At 42.6% G+C, this 17,827-nt stretch overlaps 1 protein-coding gene across 4 annotated transcripts in view; it reads left to right on the top strand.

The window, feature by feature from the left end:
* The window catches only part of SYK (spleen associated tyrosine kinase), a 181,578-nt gene extending 164,108 nt beyond the window's left edge, over positions 1-17,470 (top strand). For all 4 annotated transcript variants that reach the window (XM_077469867.1, XM_077469884.1, XM_077469858.1 and 1 more), the window contains 2 exons: positions 14,965-15,077; positions 17,138-17,470. In XM_077469867.1, coding sequence (XP_077325993.1) covers positions 14,965-15,077; positions 17,138-17,210 — 186 coding nt within the window. In that variant the 3' untranslated portion in view covers positions 17,211-17,470. The remainder of the gene's footprint in view (positions 1-14,964; positions 15,078-17,137) is intronic.
* The last annotated feature ends 357 nt before the right edge of the window (positions 17,471-17,827 follow it).

Raw genomic sequence — 17,827 nt, 5'->3', positions numbered from 1 at the left:
TTTTGCAAAATCCAGATACACCATGTCTACGGGCCTTCCTTTATCTAGATGGCAACTCACCCCCTCATAGAAGGTTAATAGATGGATTTGGCAAAAACGATTCTTCATGAATCCATGCTGATTACTGCTAATGATACTGTTTTTGTTATTAAAATCTTGTATATAGTCCCTTATCATCCCTTCCAAGAGCCTGCATACTATTGATAGTTAGGCTAACTGGTCCCAGGCATGTATTTTGGGCCCTTCTCCAATCACCTGGTACCATTCCAGTTAGTAGACAATCAGTAAAAATTAGGAACAATGGTCTGGCATTACTTGACTGAGTTCCCTAAGTAACCTCGGATGCAAGCCGTCTGGTCCCGGTAATTTATTAATGTTAAGTTTCCCAAGTCTAATTTTAATTCTGTCCTCTGTTAACCATGGAGGTGCTTCCTGTCATAAGGATAGGATTTTGCTTTGCTATGGATCTGGGATCCCTTGATGACTGCCTATGCTGACTATCCTATTCCTCCTCAATCTTGATGATGCTAGCTTCCAACAATATTTTTGGTTTAGGGCACCACCACCACCACGCAAAGCCCAATCTTTCTGCCCCTGTTTAACAGGGTAATGTAATTACAATTTTTAATATAATATTTCACAGCAGGGCCCGTTCCTGTGCCCAACAAGAGTAAATGTGAGGGGTTACAGTGTTGTGGCACCACTACCATCACCACCCAAGGTCCAGTTTTTCTGCCCTTGTTTAACAGGGGCATGTAATTACAATTTTTGAAGTAATAGTTAGGCAAGGCCCGTTCCTGCGCCCAGCAAGAGTACCTGTGAGGGATTACATTTTTGCGGCACCACGACCACCACCCAAGGCCCAATTTTTCTGACCCTGTTTTACAGGGGCATGTAATTACAATTTTTTGAAATATTAGTTAAGCAGGGCCTGTTCCTACGCCCAACAAGAGTATCTGTGAGGGATTACAGTGTTGCAGCACCACCACCACCACCATCCCAACCCAAATTGTTCTTCCCCTGTTTAACAGGGGCACGTAATTACAATTTTTGATATAATATTTCACAGCAGGGCCCACTCCTGCACCCAACAAGAGTAACTGTGAGGGCCTACAGTGTTCTGACACCACCAAAACCAAAGGCCCAATTTTTCTGCCCCTGTTTAACACTGTTTAACAGGGGATGCAATTACAATTTTTGATATAATATTTCACAGCAGGGCCTGTTCCTGTGCCCAACAGTATCTGTGAGAGGTTACAGTGTTGTGGCACCACCACCACCACCCACGGCCCAATTTTTCTGCTCCTGTTTAACATCGGAATGTAATTACAATTTTTGATTTAATATTTCACAGCAGGGCCCGCTCCTGCGCTCAGCAAGAGTAACTGTGAGGCGTTACAGTGTTGTGGCATCGTCACCATCCAAGGCCCAACTTTTCTGCCCCTGTTTAACAGGGGCATGTAATTACAATTTTTGATATAATATTTCCCAGCAGGCACTTCCCGCGCCCAACAAGAGTAACTGTGAGGGGTTACAGTGTTCTGGCACCATCAACACCTAAAGCCCAATTTTTCTGCAGAGTATATAGGGCAGACCGTCTAGTATATATAGTGCTGTTCAGAGTATATAGTGTTTGGGGGCCTAGCGGACCCCCACACCATTTTTTTTAAATTTTGGTGCCGGGGCCCCATTAATATCCATACCAGACCTGAAGGTCCTGGTATGGATTTTGGGGTGACATCCATGACATTTTTTCGGCCCGGGGTTCCCCTTAATATTCATACCAGACCCAAAGGGCCTGGTAATGGACTGGAGGGGGGGGGACCCACGCCGTTCTTTTCAATGATTTTTATCTATATTGCCAGGAACTGACAATACATTACAGCCACAAGCAGTTTTAAATTACATTTTTTCCTTTAGAAATGTCATTTTGCTGTGGAACTGTTAGAAACATAGGAAACATGTGCTACTGTCACGTACCTGGTGATGGAGCCTGATATGCAGAGGACGGCCTCTCTTACAACTCTGACTTGGAGCCCCTGATAGAGCTGACAGGAAGCACCGAGATGCAGAGTCGCACGAGTGCCTGGTGGGATCGCTGAACCTGGAGCTGGATCGGAGCACTCGGCCAGGCTGTAGAGGTGTCTGTAGAAATCCCAGAGCAGTGGTAGGCAGGTAGCTGGAACAAGTAGACAACTGATCCCCACAGGCAGGAGCGCAGATGCAGCAGAAGGGATGGTGGCACCCTCAAGGCTGAAGAGAAGGCAAGTACAGGCAGGCCGGGTCATACACAACGGGCACGTCAGGAACAGGGGCTGAAGCAGAAGCAGAATCAGATTACAGGCCGGGTCATCAACAGGCTGGCAGCGGAGTAGCAGAAGGAGCAGGCAGGTGCGGAGTGGGGGACAAGCCGGGGTCGGATGCAGGCAGGAAACAGGAACGTCAAGAAGCAAGCCGGGTCACAACAGAAACAGAAGTCAGGTAGCTAATTGCAGGTTACACAGGGAACGCTGTAGAGCAGACAGCACTGAGCCTGGAAACTGGCTGAGTTTAAATAGCCTGTTTGGGCGGACAAAGCTGTCACATGGTGCGTACACACCAATGGCATCCTGACAGGGGCAGAGGTAATAGGTAATCTTCTTCTGCAAGCATTATTAAAATCACTGCTCCCAAAAAACTTTTAAAACTTCTTTTTATTTTTTTTCATTGATACATGTCCCCTGGGGCAGGACTCGGTCCCCCAACACTTTTTATGGCAATAACATGCATATAAGCCTTTTTAATTAGCACTTTTGATTTTTCATGTTTGTGTCCCATAGACTTTAACGGTGTTCGCACAAATGTTTTGCCTGTTCGCAAGTTCTGGTGCGAACCGAATGGGGGAGTGTTCAGCTCATCCCTAGTTTTCTGCTAAGATTGCCCTGTATTTGGCTTCATCCATGTTCCCATCAACCCTAACCAGCTTCTCTATCCCTCCTGAAGAATAGCATCTCCACAACATGATGCTGCCACCACCATGTTCCTCTGTGGGGATAATGTGATATGGGTGATGTGCAATGTTCGTTTTCCACCACACATAGCATTTTGCTTTTAGGCCAAAAAGTTAAATTTTGGTCTCTTCTGACCAGGGCACCTTCTTCTACATGTTTGCCCACATGGCTTCTCGCAAAATGCAAAAGGGACTTCTTCTGGATTTTCTCAACAATGGCTTTCTTCTTGCCACTCTTCTTTAACCACTTAAGGACCGCCGTATTGCCATTGTACGTCATCACAATGGCACAGGCAGGCACAAGCACGTACATGTACGTGCCTGCCTTCCAGCGGGTGGGGGGTCCGATCGGACCCCCTCCCACTGGATACGGCGGTCCGGTTCGCTGCAGGAGCGATCCGTGATGAGGGGATAGCCGTTGGTTTCTGGCCACCCCCTCTGGATCGCTCCTGGCCAATGAGAAGCTTCCTCCCACTGTGTATTGTTTACACAGGAAGGAGGAAGTGATGTCATTCTCCTCAGGGCGGTCTTTTTGACCGGACTACGAGGAGAAGACTAAAAGTAAGTGTGCACCAACACTACACTGACATGTAGGTACACACAGGCACACAAACCCCCCCCCCCCCAGTCACAGTGTCACTGATTGCATTGATCATTTCTTTACTGATCACTGCATTCAGTGTCAGTTGTAACAGTAAAAACAGGGTGTGTCAGGGCAGTTAGTGTTAAGTCCAGGGTAGCCCCCTATCACCCCCCAATAATTAGATCCTTTTTATTTTTTTTACTTCATGCGAGGAGAGTAATAGTATAAACTACACAGATTACAAACAAATTATATACAGAACAGTGTCAAGAATGTGTCTTTTGTTAAGGTGTTTTAGCGTTTTCTGTTTCCATTCACCCAGCATTTTATCACTCCCTCCCCCCTTCCCTCCCCCTCCCCCAGCCCATCCCTCCCTCCTTCAAGGTTGAACACCAACTCCTAAATTTTACCCTCTATAGATTTTATATTACCCTATTCTTTATCCATTTATCCATTTTTTTTATCAATCAGGTGGGTACCCCATTTCATTCAACCATGGCCTCCATATTTTCTCAAACCTTCTGAGGTTTCCCCTTCGTATATATACAGTTTTCTCTTTCCAAATTAAATCATTAATAACTTGAGTCCATTCACTCAGAAGAGGCGCTCTATCAGACTGCCATTTCTGCGCGATCAATTTCCGCGCTTGAAATAAACACCGTATAACTGCCAACGTGGTATTTTTTGGTTCCCCCGCTATTTTCCTATACCCCAAGATACAAGTCCTGGGGTCTCGGTCCAGCTTGGTCCCAAAAGTTTTATTTATGATTTTTACTATTCCTTCCCAGTAGCGAAAAAGCTTTGGGCACCTCCACATCATGTGTATAAGATCCCCATGGCCTCGGCATCTAGGGCAGTCGGCATCCGTCCTTCTTCCAAATAGTAACAGCCTCTTAGGAGTGAAATAGGCCCTATATAACAACATTAAATGTGATACCTTCTGTGGCGGGGAGACCGATACCCAAGGTCCTAATTCCAGTATTCTCTTCCACTGTTCCTCTGTTATTTCACCTATATCCTCCTCCCACTTCTTCTTTTGTTTAACTAAGCCTGATTCTGTTTCAGTAGTCTTACATATTAATTCATAAAGGGCAGAAATAGCTCCCTGGGGTTTCTCTATTTTCATTATCTCCTGGGGAAGAGATATCTTATCCCATTCCGGTATCTGTGCACCACACTGCGCTGTCAATGCATGCCGAAGCTGCAAATAACGATAAAATGTTTTTTGCGGTACGTCGAATTCTCTTTTTAAGTCTATAAATGCTTTTACAGTACTGCCATCGTAAATTTGACTTAGCCTAGTTATGCCCTTCTTTTCCCAGGTACTGATTTTCCCAATTGACCGTACTTCTTGCAAATTCATATTGTCCCATAATGGGGTGTATTCTGTCCATCCATTACCCCCCAGCATCTTTTTTACCGTTCTCCATACCTTGCTTACCATATTTGTTATGGGGTTCTTACGGTAAAAAGAGCTTGCCTCCAGTACCTCCACCATGGTTTTATGTGGGGCTCTTATCAACATTAGTCTACCGTTTGGATTGACCTCCCCCTCCTGATCACATCCCACCAAATGTTGCAGCTGAGCTGCTAAGTAATAATTCCTGGGACTGGGTACCGCTAGGCCCCCCCTATCTGTTGGCTGCTGTAATGCCTGGAGTCGAATCCTCGCCTGTCCGCCCTTCCAGATTAACTTTCGGAAGAGGGTCTCAAGTTTTTTAAACCACTTCCTGCCTATCCACACTGGAGCATTATGCAGGACATATAGCAATTGTGGCAGCCATATCATCTTTATCAAGCTACATCTGCCCGCTACTGACAGTGGGAGTCGGCTCCAGGCATCACAGCTTCGCTTAAATTTACCCACTAACGGGACCAAATTTTTATCAGCATACTGCTCTAAATCTGCTGTTAAGTATATACCGAGGTATTTCATTACCTCTACCACCTCCAGCCGCGGTATCCCCATTGCAATTCCCACGCCTGGGTTGTCTAGTTGAAGCAGTTCTGACTTTCCCCAATTTATTATTAGGCCCGAAAAACCTCCGAAATTTTCCACTAACTTAATTGCCCTTACCAGAGATTGACCAGTATCCCCTAAAAATAGGAGGACATCGTCTGCATATAATGCGATCCTTTCTTCCCTACCCTCCTCCATTTGAAACCCTAGTATCCCCGGTTCTGATCTAATGGCAATCGCCAGTGGCTCCATTGCTACGGCAAAGAGCATTGGGGAGAGTGGACACCCCTGCCTTGTCCCTCTACTCATTTCTATGCATTCAGACTGTTCTTTATTTATTCTTACTCTCGCAGTGGGGGAACTATACAACATTTTAATCCATCCGATGAATGTGGGACCAAATCCACATCCCTCCAGAACACGCCACAGATACCCCCATTCTAAGCTGTCAAAAGCCTTTGTCATATCCAAGGATAAGATGGCCCTTGATCCCATCCCCACCTGGGGAGCCTGAATATTTAGAAAAGCCCTTCTTATATTCATACTGGTTGATCGCCCTTCAATGAAGCCTGTCTGGTCTATATGTATAAGCCTCTTAATTACCTTATTTAGCCTATTTGCCAAGGCCTTAGCCAAGATTTTTGCATCCGAGCACAAAAGTGATATCGGCCTGTACGAGGCTACCTCTTGGGGATCTTTCCCTTCCTTAGGTATAACGATAATGGTCGCCTCCCTCATGGATGCGGGTAGTCTCCCCTCTAACTTTGCCCCCATTAAGATCCTGAGTAGCTCTGGAATTAGGATTTCACTATATTTTTTGTATAACTCCACCGGCAGGCCATCTGGCCCTGGAGATTTTTGATTAGCCATGCCTAACACCGCCTGCTGTATCTCACTCAAGGTTAAGGGGGCTTCCAAGTCCTCTCTCTCCTCTTGTGTGAGGTTTGGGAGTTTCACTTTCTCCAAGAAAGCATCCAAATCATCTTTATTTCTCTGACCTCGAGTTTTGTATAGGTCCTCATAGAAAGCTCTAAATGTTTCTACAATCTCCTTCCCATTTGTGAGGACTTTCCCATTCATGGACTTAATCGCTGGGATTATAGATGGGGGGGAGTTAGTTCTTACTAGCTGAGCCAACATCCTACCCACACTCTCTCCTTCTCCAAAGTAACGTTGCTTCTGAAATAGCCGTTTATTTTCTTCCCTTTTAGTAATTAATGATCTGTACCCCTGCTGTTTATTCAGCCATATCCCTTTCTTTTCATAAGTGGGATCTCTAACATAATTTTCCTCTGCCTCTATTACTTCCTTCCTGATCCCTTCCTCCCAACTCCTATTTTTCTGTTTAATTTTAGCTACCTGGTGGATCAGGATACCTCTGATATATGCTTTTAATGTATCCCATGTTATATTAGCTGAGGCCGTATCTATATTAAATACTAAAAACTCTTTTATTCTTATTGGGATTTCTTCTACTTCCGTCAATAATTCCAGCCAGAATGGGCTAATTCTCCAGCCCCCTACCGTTATTCTTTTTTTCTTCCCTATACTCAATGCTACTTTCAGTAATGAGTGGTCCGATATCCCTCTAGGCAGATACTCTATGTCCCTTACATCTTGCAATGCTTCCTCATTGCCCAGGGCCATATCTATTCTGGAGAGTGTCGAGTGCGAACTTGAAAAACAAGAATATTGCTTAATGTTCACATTCCTCACTCTCCACATATCTAACAATCCCACCTCCCTCAGGAAGTCACTCAACTTTGTTGACCCTGGCTGTCCCAGATGTTGTTTAATGGGGAATCTATCGATCCCTCTGTCAAGCACTTCATTAAAGTCCCCCAGCATTATAACTGGAACCTCCTCCTTATTCACCAGGAAGTCCATAAATTTGTACACCACCTCCATCTTAAATGGGGGCGGTATATAGACACCTGCTAAGACATAGGGTTTATCCTCCAAACTACAGTATAAAAAAACATAACGGCCGAGTTCATCAATACTGACCTGTCTGCAGGAGAACCTCACCCCAGTTCCCACCATCACACTCACTCCTCTCGAGTATGATGTATGAGTGGAGTGATACTGATTTTGAAATCTTCTATTTTTAAGTTGAGGTACAGTTAATTTTGTTAAATGTGTCTCCTGCAGGCAGGCCAGACCGATCCCGTGCCTCTCCAGCATCGAGAAAACCGTCGCACGTTTAATCGGGCTCCCCAGGCCTCTTATATTCCAGGAGGCCACATTAAGTATTTTGTCCTGCATTATTCAAAATACGAGAAAAAGTAAAATAACAAAGAAGTGGAAATACACTGTACGTGCTCCAACCCCAACCTCTTAAATTACAAATTCCCCACATGTGTATCATCTTTATAGTGTTGATTTCTAAATCAGCTATTATTTGTGCAACCACGCTGTAGTGTTCAACCCTCATCTTCTTATATACCCCTAACTCAGAGATTACTTGATCCAATCCTCCCTCTCTCCCCTCCCGCCCATTCCTAACCACCCCCTCCCATCCCACCCCCCCAACCCTCCACCTGTTTAGGCAATCCCCCAAGGGGTTACTCATGACCTTCACACTCTCCTCCCTACCCTCTTTCCCTTCCCCACTCTTATAACCTTCTACCTCCGCCAAGGAAGTTACAAAAACCAAAAGTGGTAATAAACAAGTGACAAATATTATCACAACCTTTAACCCTATCTCCCCTTCTATCAATCTTTCATACTTCATTTAAACCGCTCTCATCTCTCTCCCCGTGCTCCAGAAGAATTACTCAATAGCAAAAAGTGAAACAACAAAACACACAAACAAAACAAAAAAAAAAAAAAAAAAAAACGTTCCCCCCCTCACCCCTCCCCTCCCACCCCCCCCTTGTATATCTACAATGACTCTTTATTGGCCTCCAGCCATAAGGCTACATCCCCCGGGGAGTCAAACAACTGTATTCCCCCCAGCGCCGCTATACGCAGCCGCGCTGGGTATAAGAGAGCGTACGAGACCCCATGGGACCGTAAGGTACGTTTAACCTCTAAAAATTCAGCCCTACGCCTCTGTAATTCTGGGGAGTAATCTGGAAAAAAGGAGATCTTCACACCGTTATGCATAACATTACCCAGATCCCTTGCCCCACGCATCAGTGCCACTTTGTCATTATAATTAAAAAATTTCAGGATAATTGGTCTGGGACGCCCCCCCGTAAGTGTGGGCTTAAAAGGGACTCGGTGAGCCCTTTCTATTGCAAAGAAAGCTGAGAATTTTTCTCTACCGAACTTTTCTATAAACCATGATTCTAGGAATCTTATCGGATCAGGCCCTTCACACCCCTCAGGCAGTCCCAGCATCCTTATGTTTTCTCTGCGTAGTCTATTTTCTATTTCATCCATTCTGGTAGATTGATTAACTAATTGTTTCCTCGTGCTATTAACTTCTTGCTGCACTGGGTACAAATCATCTTCCATTTGGCTTATCCTTATTTCTAGCTGTGTAGTTCTTTCTGCTGCTTTTTGCATGTCCTGTCTGAACATTGACAGCTCCTCCTTCATGCTCTTAAACTGTCCACATAGCTCTCCCAGTGATGTTTTGCATACGTTAACAGCTTGAAGAACCTCTCTTAAGGTTGGGTCCTCCTCAGTGGGGGGGGTTGCTCTCAACAGTGATTCCGTATCTCCATGGGTTACCCCTTGACGTTTACTTGCGCTCTTTGGGCCTGGTGCGCCCGTAACGTTTGATGCTGAGGGTTGACCCTGACTTTTTCTATCCACTGAGCCCCCTTGTTGCGGCTTCACTTGTGCAGGTTGACCCAGTGATATCGATTGCTCTCCCTTTATTGGAGACTGGCCTGATGTACGAGTGTACCGCTCTAGTTTTGCTGCAGCTGCTTGGGCTACCTGTGAGTTCTTTTCTTTTGAGGAGCGAGGGTGTTGTGTCCCCTCACTCTCCACTGGCACATGTTCCTCTCCTCGACGCCTTGACATCTTTTATTCAGGGTCACTACCAAGATCACTGCCAAAATAGAGGCTAAGATGGAGGCTTCAATCAGTGAGGCAGCACAGTTGCAGTGGTAAAATAAAAAAAAAGAAACAGTATTATCGTCCAGAGAGCCTCAGATAGGTAAGACAAACATTTCCTTGACACCTCAGAGGGAGCCGGGGCAAAAAAAAAAAAAAAAAAGGGGGGGGGGGGCTCCAATGGAGGAGGGGAGGCAAGAAAGTCCCGTACGCTGGGTTAGCCGATTAGGTATAAGTCCGGCCAAAATCAGTACTCTTTCCTTCATAAAAATCGTGGCTCAATGCCGGTGTCAATGTAAACAGGATATACCGCACTTATACAATTTTAAGAAGAACAATGGAAAACAGAAAACAGTTCAAACATTCACACCAATCCTGTATTTTGTATTTCTCATATCGGATTGTCCATTATTAACCAACTTGGGGTACTTGGGGATGGTAGGATATCAATCCACCTAATATGCGAATTGGAGACTCCCTTGTTACACAGCTCTCATACATACATACGCAGATCTTCTTACCAGTGAGCAGCTGGGTCTGGGATGGAGGGGACAGGTATCCCTTTTTTGTTGCTATTAATTATCCTGATTCCTCTGCCACTGTCCAGCTCCCCCAGTCCCTCTACACATACCTCAGGGCTTTTGAGATCTCCTCCGCACCAAAGCCTTGCGCAGCTCCTTTCACCTCCCCCAGCGTATCCCCCAAGACAGTGCTCAGCCGTAACGCTACCCGTGCGTGTCACTCATATGGCGTGTCCTTCCGACTAGACCCGGCGGGACTCGGCAGCTTCCGGTAGTGTCACGGCTCCCCTCGGCGAGCTCCAGAGTCTCCGCTATCTCGTCACTTTACATGTGTCCCGCCGGTCACCGCTCATCCGATCAGCCGCTCCGTCTTCCCAGCCAGTATATACTGAGCATCGCAGACACAGGGAGAGAGCTTGTCAGCAACTCACTCACATCTCCGCACACACCCGCCGCACCTTGCACATCCGGCCACCCCCCCCAGATAACCAGTGTCTCCAACATCACCCCCCAATAATGATTTAACCCCCTGATTGCCCCTAGAGTTAACCCTTTCACCCCCTTTTGCCAGTGTCACTAAGCGATAATTTTTCTGATCGCTGCATTAGTGTCGCTACTGTCGCTAGGTAGCTAGTTATTTTTTTAGGTTCACCGCCAGGTTTTTATATCGCTAGGTACTCCGATATACTACCCAATAATGGTTTTAACCCCCTGATTGCCCCTAGTTAACCCTTTCACCCCCTTTTGCCAGTGTCACTAAGCGATCATTTTTCTGATCGCTGCATTAGTGTCGCTACTGTTCACCGCCTGGTTTTTATAGCGCTAGGTACCCCGATATACTACCCAATAATGGTTTTAACCCCCTGATTGCCCCTAGTTAACCCTTTCACCCCCTTTTGCCAGTGTCACTAAGCGATAATTTTTCTGATCGCTGCATTAATGTCACTAGGTAGCTAGTTTTTTTTTTAGGTTCACCGCCAGGTTTTTATAGCGCTAGGTACCCCGATATACTACCCAATAATGGTTTTAACCCCCTGATTGCCCCTAGTTAACCCTTTCACTCCCTTTTGCCAGTGTCACTAAGCGATCATTTTTCTGATCGCTGCATTAGTGTCGCTAGTGTCACTAGGTAGCTAGTTTTTTTTTTAGGTTCACCGCCAGGTTTTTATAGCGCTAGGTACCCCGATATACTACCCAATAATGGTTTTCACCCCCTGATTGCCCCTAGTTAACCCTTTCACCCCCTTTTGCCAGTGTCACTAAGCGATCGTTTTTCTGATCGCTGCATTAGTGTCACTAGTGCCGCTAGGTAGCTAGTTATTTTTTTAGGTTCACCGCCAGGTTTTTATAGCGCTAGGTACCCCGATATACTACCCAATAATGGTTTTAACCCCCTGATTGCCCCTAGTTAACCCTTTCACCCCCTTTTGCCAGTGTCACTAAGCGATCGTTTTTCTGATCGCTGCATTAGTGTCACTAGTGTCGTTAGGTAGCTAGTTATTTTTTTAGGTTCACCGCCAGGTTTTTATAGCGTTAGGTACCCCCATATACTACCCAATAATGGTTTTAACCCCCTGATTGCCCCTAGTTAACCCTTTCACCAGCGATCACAGTATAAGTGTCACTGGTGACGCTGGTTAGCCAGTTAGTTATTTAGGTTCCCCGTCAGGTTTTTATATAGCGCCAGGGACCCCCATATACTACCTAATAAAAATTTGAACCCCCTGATTGCCCTAGTTAACCCTTTCACCACTGATCATCATATAAGTGTTACGGGTGACTCTGGTTAGTGTGCTTTTTATAGCATCAGGGCACCCACCATTTATTACCCAATAAAGGTTTAACCCCCTGATCACCTGGCGGGTGATATCAATTAGGTTTTAGGGTCAGGGTCTGCGTCGCCCCAGGCAGCGCTAGGTTAGTGCCAGTACCGCTAACACCCACACGCAAAGCATAAACCTCCCGTAGTGGTATAGAATCTGAACAGATCAATATCTGATCTGATCAGATCTATACTAGCGTCCCCAGCAGTTTAGGGTTCCAAAAAAACGCATTGTTAGCGGGATCAGCCCAGATACCTGCTAGCACCTGTTTTTTGCCCCTCTGCCCAGCCCACCCAAGTGCAGTATCGATCGATCACTGTCACTTACAAAACACTAAACACATAACTGCAGCGATCGCAGAGTCAGGCCTGATCCCTGCGATCGCTAACAGTTTTTTTGGTAGCATTTTATATTTAAATCCGGAAGGCAGTGCTTGGTTTTCGGGGTCCCGTACGTGGCTAGGCTCCCAAAAAGTCCCCCACATGTGGTATCCCCGTACTCGGGAGAAGCAGCAGAATTTATTTTGGGGTGTAATTTCACTTATGCCCATAGCATGTGTGAGCAATATATCATTTAGTGACAACTTTGTGCAAAAAAAAAAAGTTTGTAATATTCCCGCAACTTGTGTCAAAATATAAAATATTCCATGGACTCAACATGCCTCTCAGTAAATAGCTTGGGGTGTCTACTTTCCAAAATGGGGTCATTTTGGGGGGTTTTGTGCTATTTTGGCATATTATGGCCTTCGAAATTGTGATAGGTAGTGAGGAGTGAAATCAAAAATTTGCACCCTTAGAAATCCTGAAGGTGGTGATTGGTTTTCGGGGTGCCGTGCGCGACTAGACTCCCAAAAAGTCCCACACATGTGGTATGCCCATACTCGGGAGAAGTAGCGGAATATATTTTGGGGTGCAATTCCACATATAACCATGGCATGTGTGAGCAATATATCATTTAGTGACAACTTTTTGTAAAATTTTTATTTTTTTTGTCATTATTCAATCCCTTAGGACAAAAAAAATAAATATTCAATGGGCTCAACATACCCATCAGCAATTTCCTTGGGGTGTCTACTTTCCAAAATGGGGTCATTTGGGGGGGGGGGTTTGTACTGCCCTGCCATTTTAGCACCTCAAGAAATGAGATAGGCAGTCATAAATTAAAAGCTGTGTAAATTTCAGAAAATGTACTCTAGTTTGTAGACGCTATAACTTTTGCGCAAACCAAAAAATATACGCTTATTGACATTTTTTTTACTAAAGACATGTGGCTGAATAAATTTTGCCCTCAATGTATGACTAAAATTTAGTTTATTCGATTTTTCTTATAACAAAAAGAAGAAAATATCTTTTTTTTTCAAAATTTTCGCTCTTTTTCCATTTATATCGCAAAAAATAAAAATCGCAGAGGCAATCAAATACCATCAAAAGAAAGCTCTATTTGTGGGAAAAAAAGGAAGCAAATTTCCTTTGGGTGCAATATTGCATGACCGCGCAATTACCAGTTAAAGCAGCGCAGTGCGAAATTGGAAAAAGACCTCTGGTCCTTAAGGTGTTTATTGGTCCGGGGCTGAAGTGGTTAAAGGCCAGATTTGTGGAGTGCACAAGTTATAGTTACTGTGGACCTCTTGGCTGCTTCATTGATTAATGCTCTCCTTGCGAGTTTAGGTGGACGGCCATGTCTTGGTAGGTTTGCAGTTGTGCCATACTCTTTCCATTTTCGAATGATGGGTTGAACAGAATGAGATGTTCAAAGATTGGGATATTTTTTTATAACCTAACCCTTAAATATCTCTACAACTTTATCCCTTACCTGTCCGGTGTGTTCCTTGGCCTTTATGATGCTGTGTGTTCACTAAGGTTCTTTAACAAACCCCTGAGGGTTTCACAGAACAGCTGTATTTATACTAAGATTAATCTACATACAGGTGGACTCTTTACTAATTAGGTGACATCTGAAGGCAATTGGTTCCACTAGATTTTAGTTAGGGGTATCAGAGTAAAGTGGCTGAATACAAATGAATGTCACACTTTTCAGATACTTATTTGTAGAGAATTTGGAAAACTATTTATAATTAATTTTCCTTCCACTTCACAATTATGTGTCACTTTGTGTTGGTCTGTCACATAAAATCCCAATAAAATACATTTATATTTTTGGTTGTAACCTGACAAAATATAGAAAATTTCAAGGGGTAGGAATATTTGTTCAAGGCACTGTATAACTGGCCTGTATGTTTCACATTTTAAGGTGTCTGTAGACATAGGATAAATAGTCATTTAGGCCGGTTTCACATATGTGCGGCTGGGGTTCCCAGCATGGGGTCCAGTGCGTCCCTGTTCACCGATTCAGGTGCGAATCAGGTCTGAATTTTTGCCTGAATTCACACCTGAACCATATCCAAAGACAGACAGGACCCTTTTGGACTGCACAACGCGACCGCCCCTGAACCTGTGTGAACCAGATCCTTTGCGAGCCGAGCACATTCAAATGTCATGTGAATTGGATGCGGGGAAACCTGCATACAGTTCGCACATATGTGAACCCGGCCTTACAGACTGTTAATCAAATGATAATTTATTCAAAAGCAGACATGGTCTTCCAACATTGCTATATAGTATATCTACTCTGAGGAGTTGCAGATATTAGCTAGTGGTAATAAAAAAGGATACAGTGAAATTTATGTGGAGTGTCTTATGCTCACTTTTAATAAAGGATTGATCACTGCCCTACATCAGGTGAGGGCAGTGGGGGAACTGGAAAGGACAAAATCTGGTGCAACTTTGCATAGAAACCAATCAGCTTCCAGGTTTTATTGTCAAAGTTTGATTGAACAAGCTGAATTTAGAAGCTGATTGGCTACCATACACAGCTGCACCAGAATCTGAGTGCTCTAGTTTTAGTAAATATTCCTCAGTACGGAAAAGTTTTTTTAAAGCAACCAATTAGACCTAAGTGCCATTTTAGAATATGTTTGCTGATGCTGAGTATTTCCATTATATGCAGGTTCAGTTGAAAGGTCATAAATACAATATACTATTTATCGTGTATAACCTTGTAAAAATTTAATTTGTTAGGGAATGAAAGGTGGAGAAGTGACTCAGATGATTGAAACTGGAAAACGTTTGGATAGTCCACCCAGGTGTCCACCTGAATTATATGAAATAATGAAATTATGCTGGACTTACAAGTGAGTATTGAGCTTTTATCTTTCATTCTAAAGAATAAGATGTCACTGGAATTTCAGGTACATTATTTACAAAGACATGTGGGTTGACAAGCAAAAGTCTGTGCAATTTGAATTAATTTATTAGCTCCCTGCCCACAGTCTTTAATGTTCTCCTGCAAGATGTCCTGTGCTGAGGGAATGGTGATCTACATTCAAGCATTGACAGATAGGAACTGACATTATGTGTGACTGCTAGCTGTCAAATCTGACTGTCAATGACATTATAAGCCTTATATTAAGCAATCCAAAACAAGAAAAAAGGGGGACACTAAATAATAATAATAATAATAATACTATTAAGGGTACCACGTCTTAAATTGTATATACTGTATGTAAAGAAGCCCTAACAAATAAAAATTACAAGACTTTAAAGGTACCAAGACATCACTGTATTAGGTAATATCACATGGTTGTATTTATCATTAAAAAAATAAAAATAAAACACTTGTTAATTGCTGTTCCACATACATATATAAACGTAGCATATATCAATACACCCCAGCCCTTAGTACTCATATTTAACTACATTAAATAATTCACTGTACTTCTTTCCATTATTTGATTCAATTATGTATTGTGATATCCAAAATATCCAAACACGTTTCTCAAGTCAATGCCTGCTTCTTCAGGAATAATTGGGGGACAGTAATCTGCAATGTGAATCACAACATATTTGCAACATATAGGCAAGAGAGTGCACAATCTGGTGCAGCTGTGCATAGAAATCAGCTTCCAGATTTGTTTGTCAAAGCTTAATTGAACAGGTTAAAGTTAGAAGCTGATTGGCTACTATGCACAGTTGCACTCTCCAATTTTAGTAAATCAAACCCATAGTGTTAAAGAATAGCATACCATTATGTATAGGGGTCAACAAACCTACCTCCTGAACAGCAATAACCCATTAAGGCATATATTACAAATAAAAAATAAAAAAGACAATGGGCTCTATTAACAAAGCAGTATCTACTGCTTTAAGAAACAAGGTAAAATACCTCATAGTGTTTTTCAAAAAACATTTTAGGCATTCACTAAAAAATGCTTCTAAAATACCGTATGCAGTATTTTTTCCAAAATATGTGGTGTTTATTTTATGAAACCATGCAGTATTTTATCTCCTGCAATATTCAGTGGGATGAATACAATGGAGAAGATTTACAACCGCTGTCAGTTTTTATTGCTAATAAAGAGGTAAAATGGTTTAAATTGTAGAAATATGCCAACTCACTAAATTAGTGCGGTCCCTGCAGCATACAGCATGTATTATTACAAAAGACATAATGGCGACTAGAATACCAGTCACAGGGAAGCTGCTTTAACAGGACACACGTGGTGTATGAAAAACAACAAGTTAAATTAAGTAAATACAAAATCTTTATAAATGTCAAATATTGAATAAAAATACTATCAAAAATCACACACATATATAAGTATCCTTCTTCCACCAATAAAAAAGACAACGTGTTTTTTTATTGGTGGAAGAAGGGTATTTATATATGTGTGTTATTTGTAATACTATTTTCATTCAATATTTGACATTTATAAAGATATTTTGTATTTATTTAAAGTATAAATAAAACATTTTTTTTTTAGTTTTGAATAGAGTGGAGATAGATTAGAACACCTATCAGGTCTGTGTCCCCTTTAGGGAGATTCACCCCTCTGTTCATCCTGTTTACCATTATCATTAAAAGTGGAAATTAATAGAAAACCCCCAAATTTGGGTTGTCCCCAGAAAAGTTAGAGGGAAAATGGGAACACTACTTCTGGGAACCTGGGGGTTCACAAGGAATTCCCTTAATTTGCAGGGATTTGCTCTCATTTCCTGTTTGGCTTCCTGTCTCCGCAATAGGACATAAATATTGAAAAATAATCTGGCAGGGATTATAACCCTCCCTAACTCCCTTAAAAGTTTTCCTATACAGTAGTTCTACTTTACCAATGAATGTATGACTAATCATATTACAATTGATTAGTCTCTCTGTAATACTTTCACTTGACAAAGTTTTATTTATTTTTTTCAGATTTGAAGAACGCCCAAAATTTTCCACTGTTGAACTTAAACTCCGCAACTATTACTACGATATTGCCCAGTAAATGTCTTCTGCAAAGACATTTTTTTTTTAAGTAAATAGATGCAGTTTCAACACCAGATCATTTCTTTTTGATTTATTTTAGTATGTCAATTTCATTTATGCATATTTTCTGTATGTTGTATATATCCCTTGCTGTTTGGTATGTCTTTGCTATCCGGGATTTGTTTACAAAGCCTTCCAGCAAATAACACAGGGTATTTTGTAAAGATTTCTTTTTGTTTTTTATTAGGTCACTTAAAATAAAGATATTGGAAAACTGAATGTGCTTTGTTTGTACTCAACATTTAATGAATTATGTCTATTAAACCTATTATTCAAGTTTGCCACATTAACCACTCATCATATACATTTTCTCAGCCTGCTTAACAAGTGAAGAAGCCGGCAACTCCAAAATACATATCAAAATCTTTATTGCTACATGCGAGTAAGTTAAAAAACTAACATGTTTCGGCACTATAGCTCTGATCACTGCATATAATTATCCTGTGATCAAGGCTATACTGTTGAAATGCATTAGCTTTTTTTAACTTAAAGATATTGATATGGATTTTGGAGTTGCTGGCTCCTTCTCTTGTTAAGTATTATGTATCATGGATGGAGGCCATTTGAGCTCCTTTT

Source organism: Lithobates pipiens, unplaced genomic scaffold (genome assembly GCF_037356315.1).
Source record: "Lithobates pipiens isolate NorthernLeopardFrog02 unplaced genomic scaffold, aLitPip1_a1.2 Scaffold_11, whole genome shotgun sequence".
NCBI lineage: Eukaryota > Metazoa > Chordata > Amphibia > Anura > Ranidae > Lithobates > Lithobates pipiens.
The sequence above is the reverse complement of the archived record's forward strand: the minus strand, read 5'-3'. Positions and strand labels throughout refer to the sequence as shown.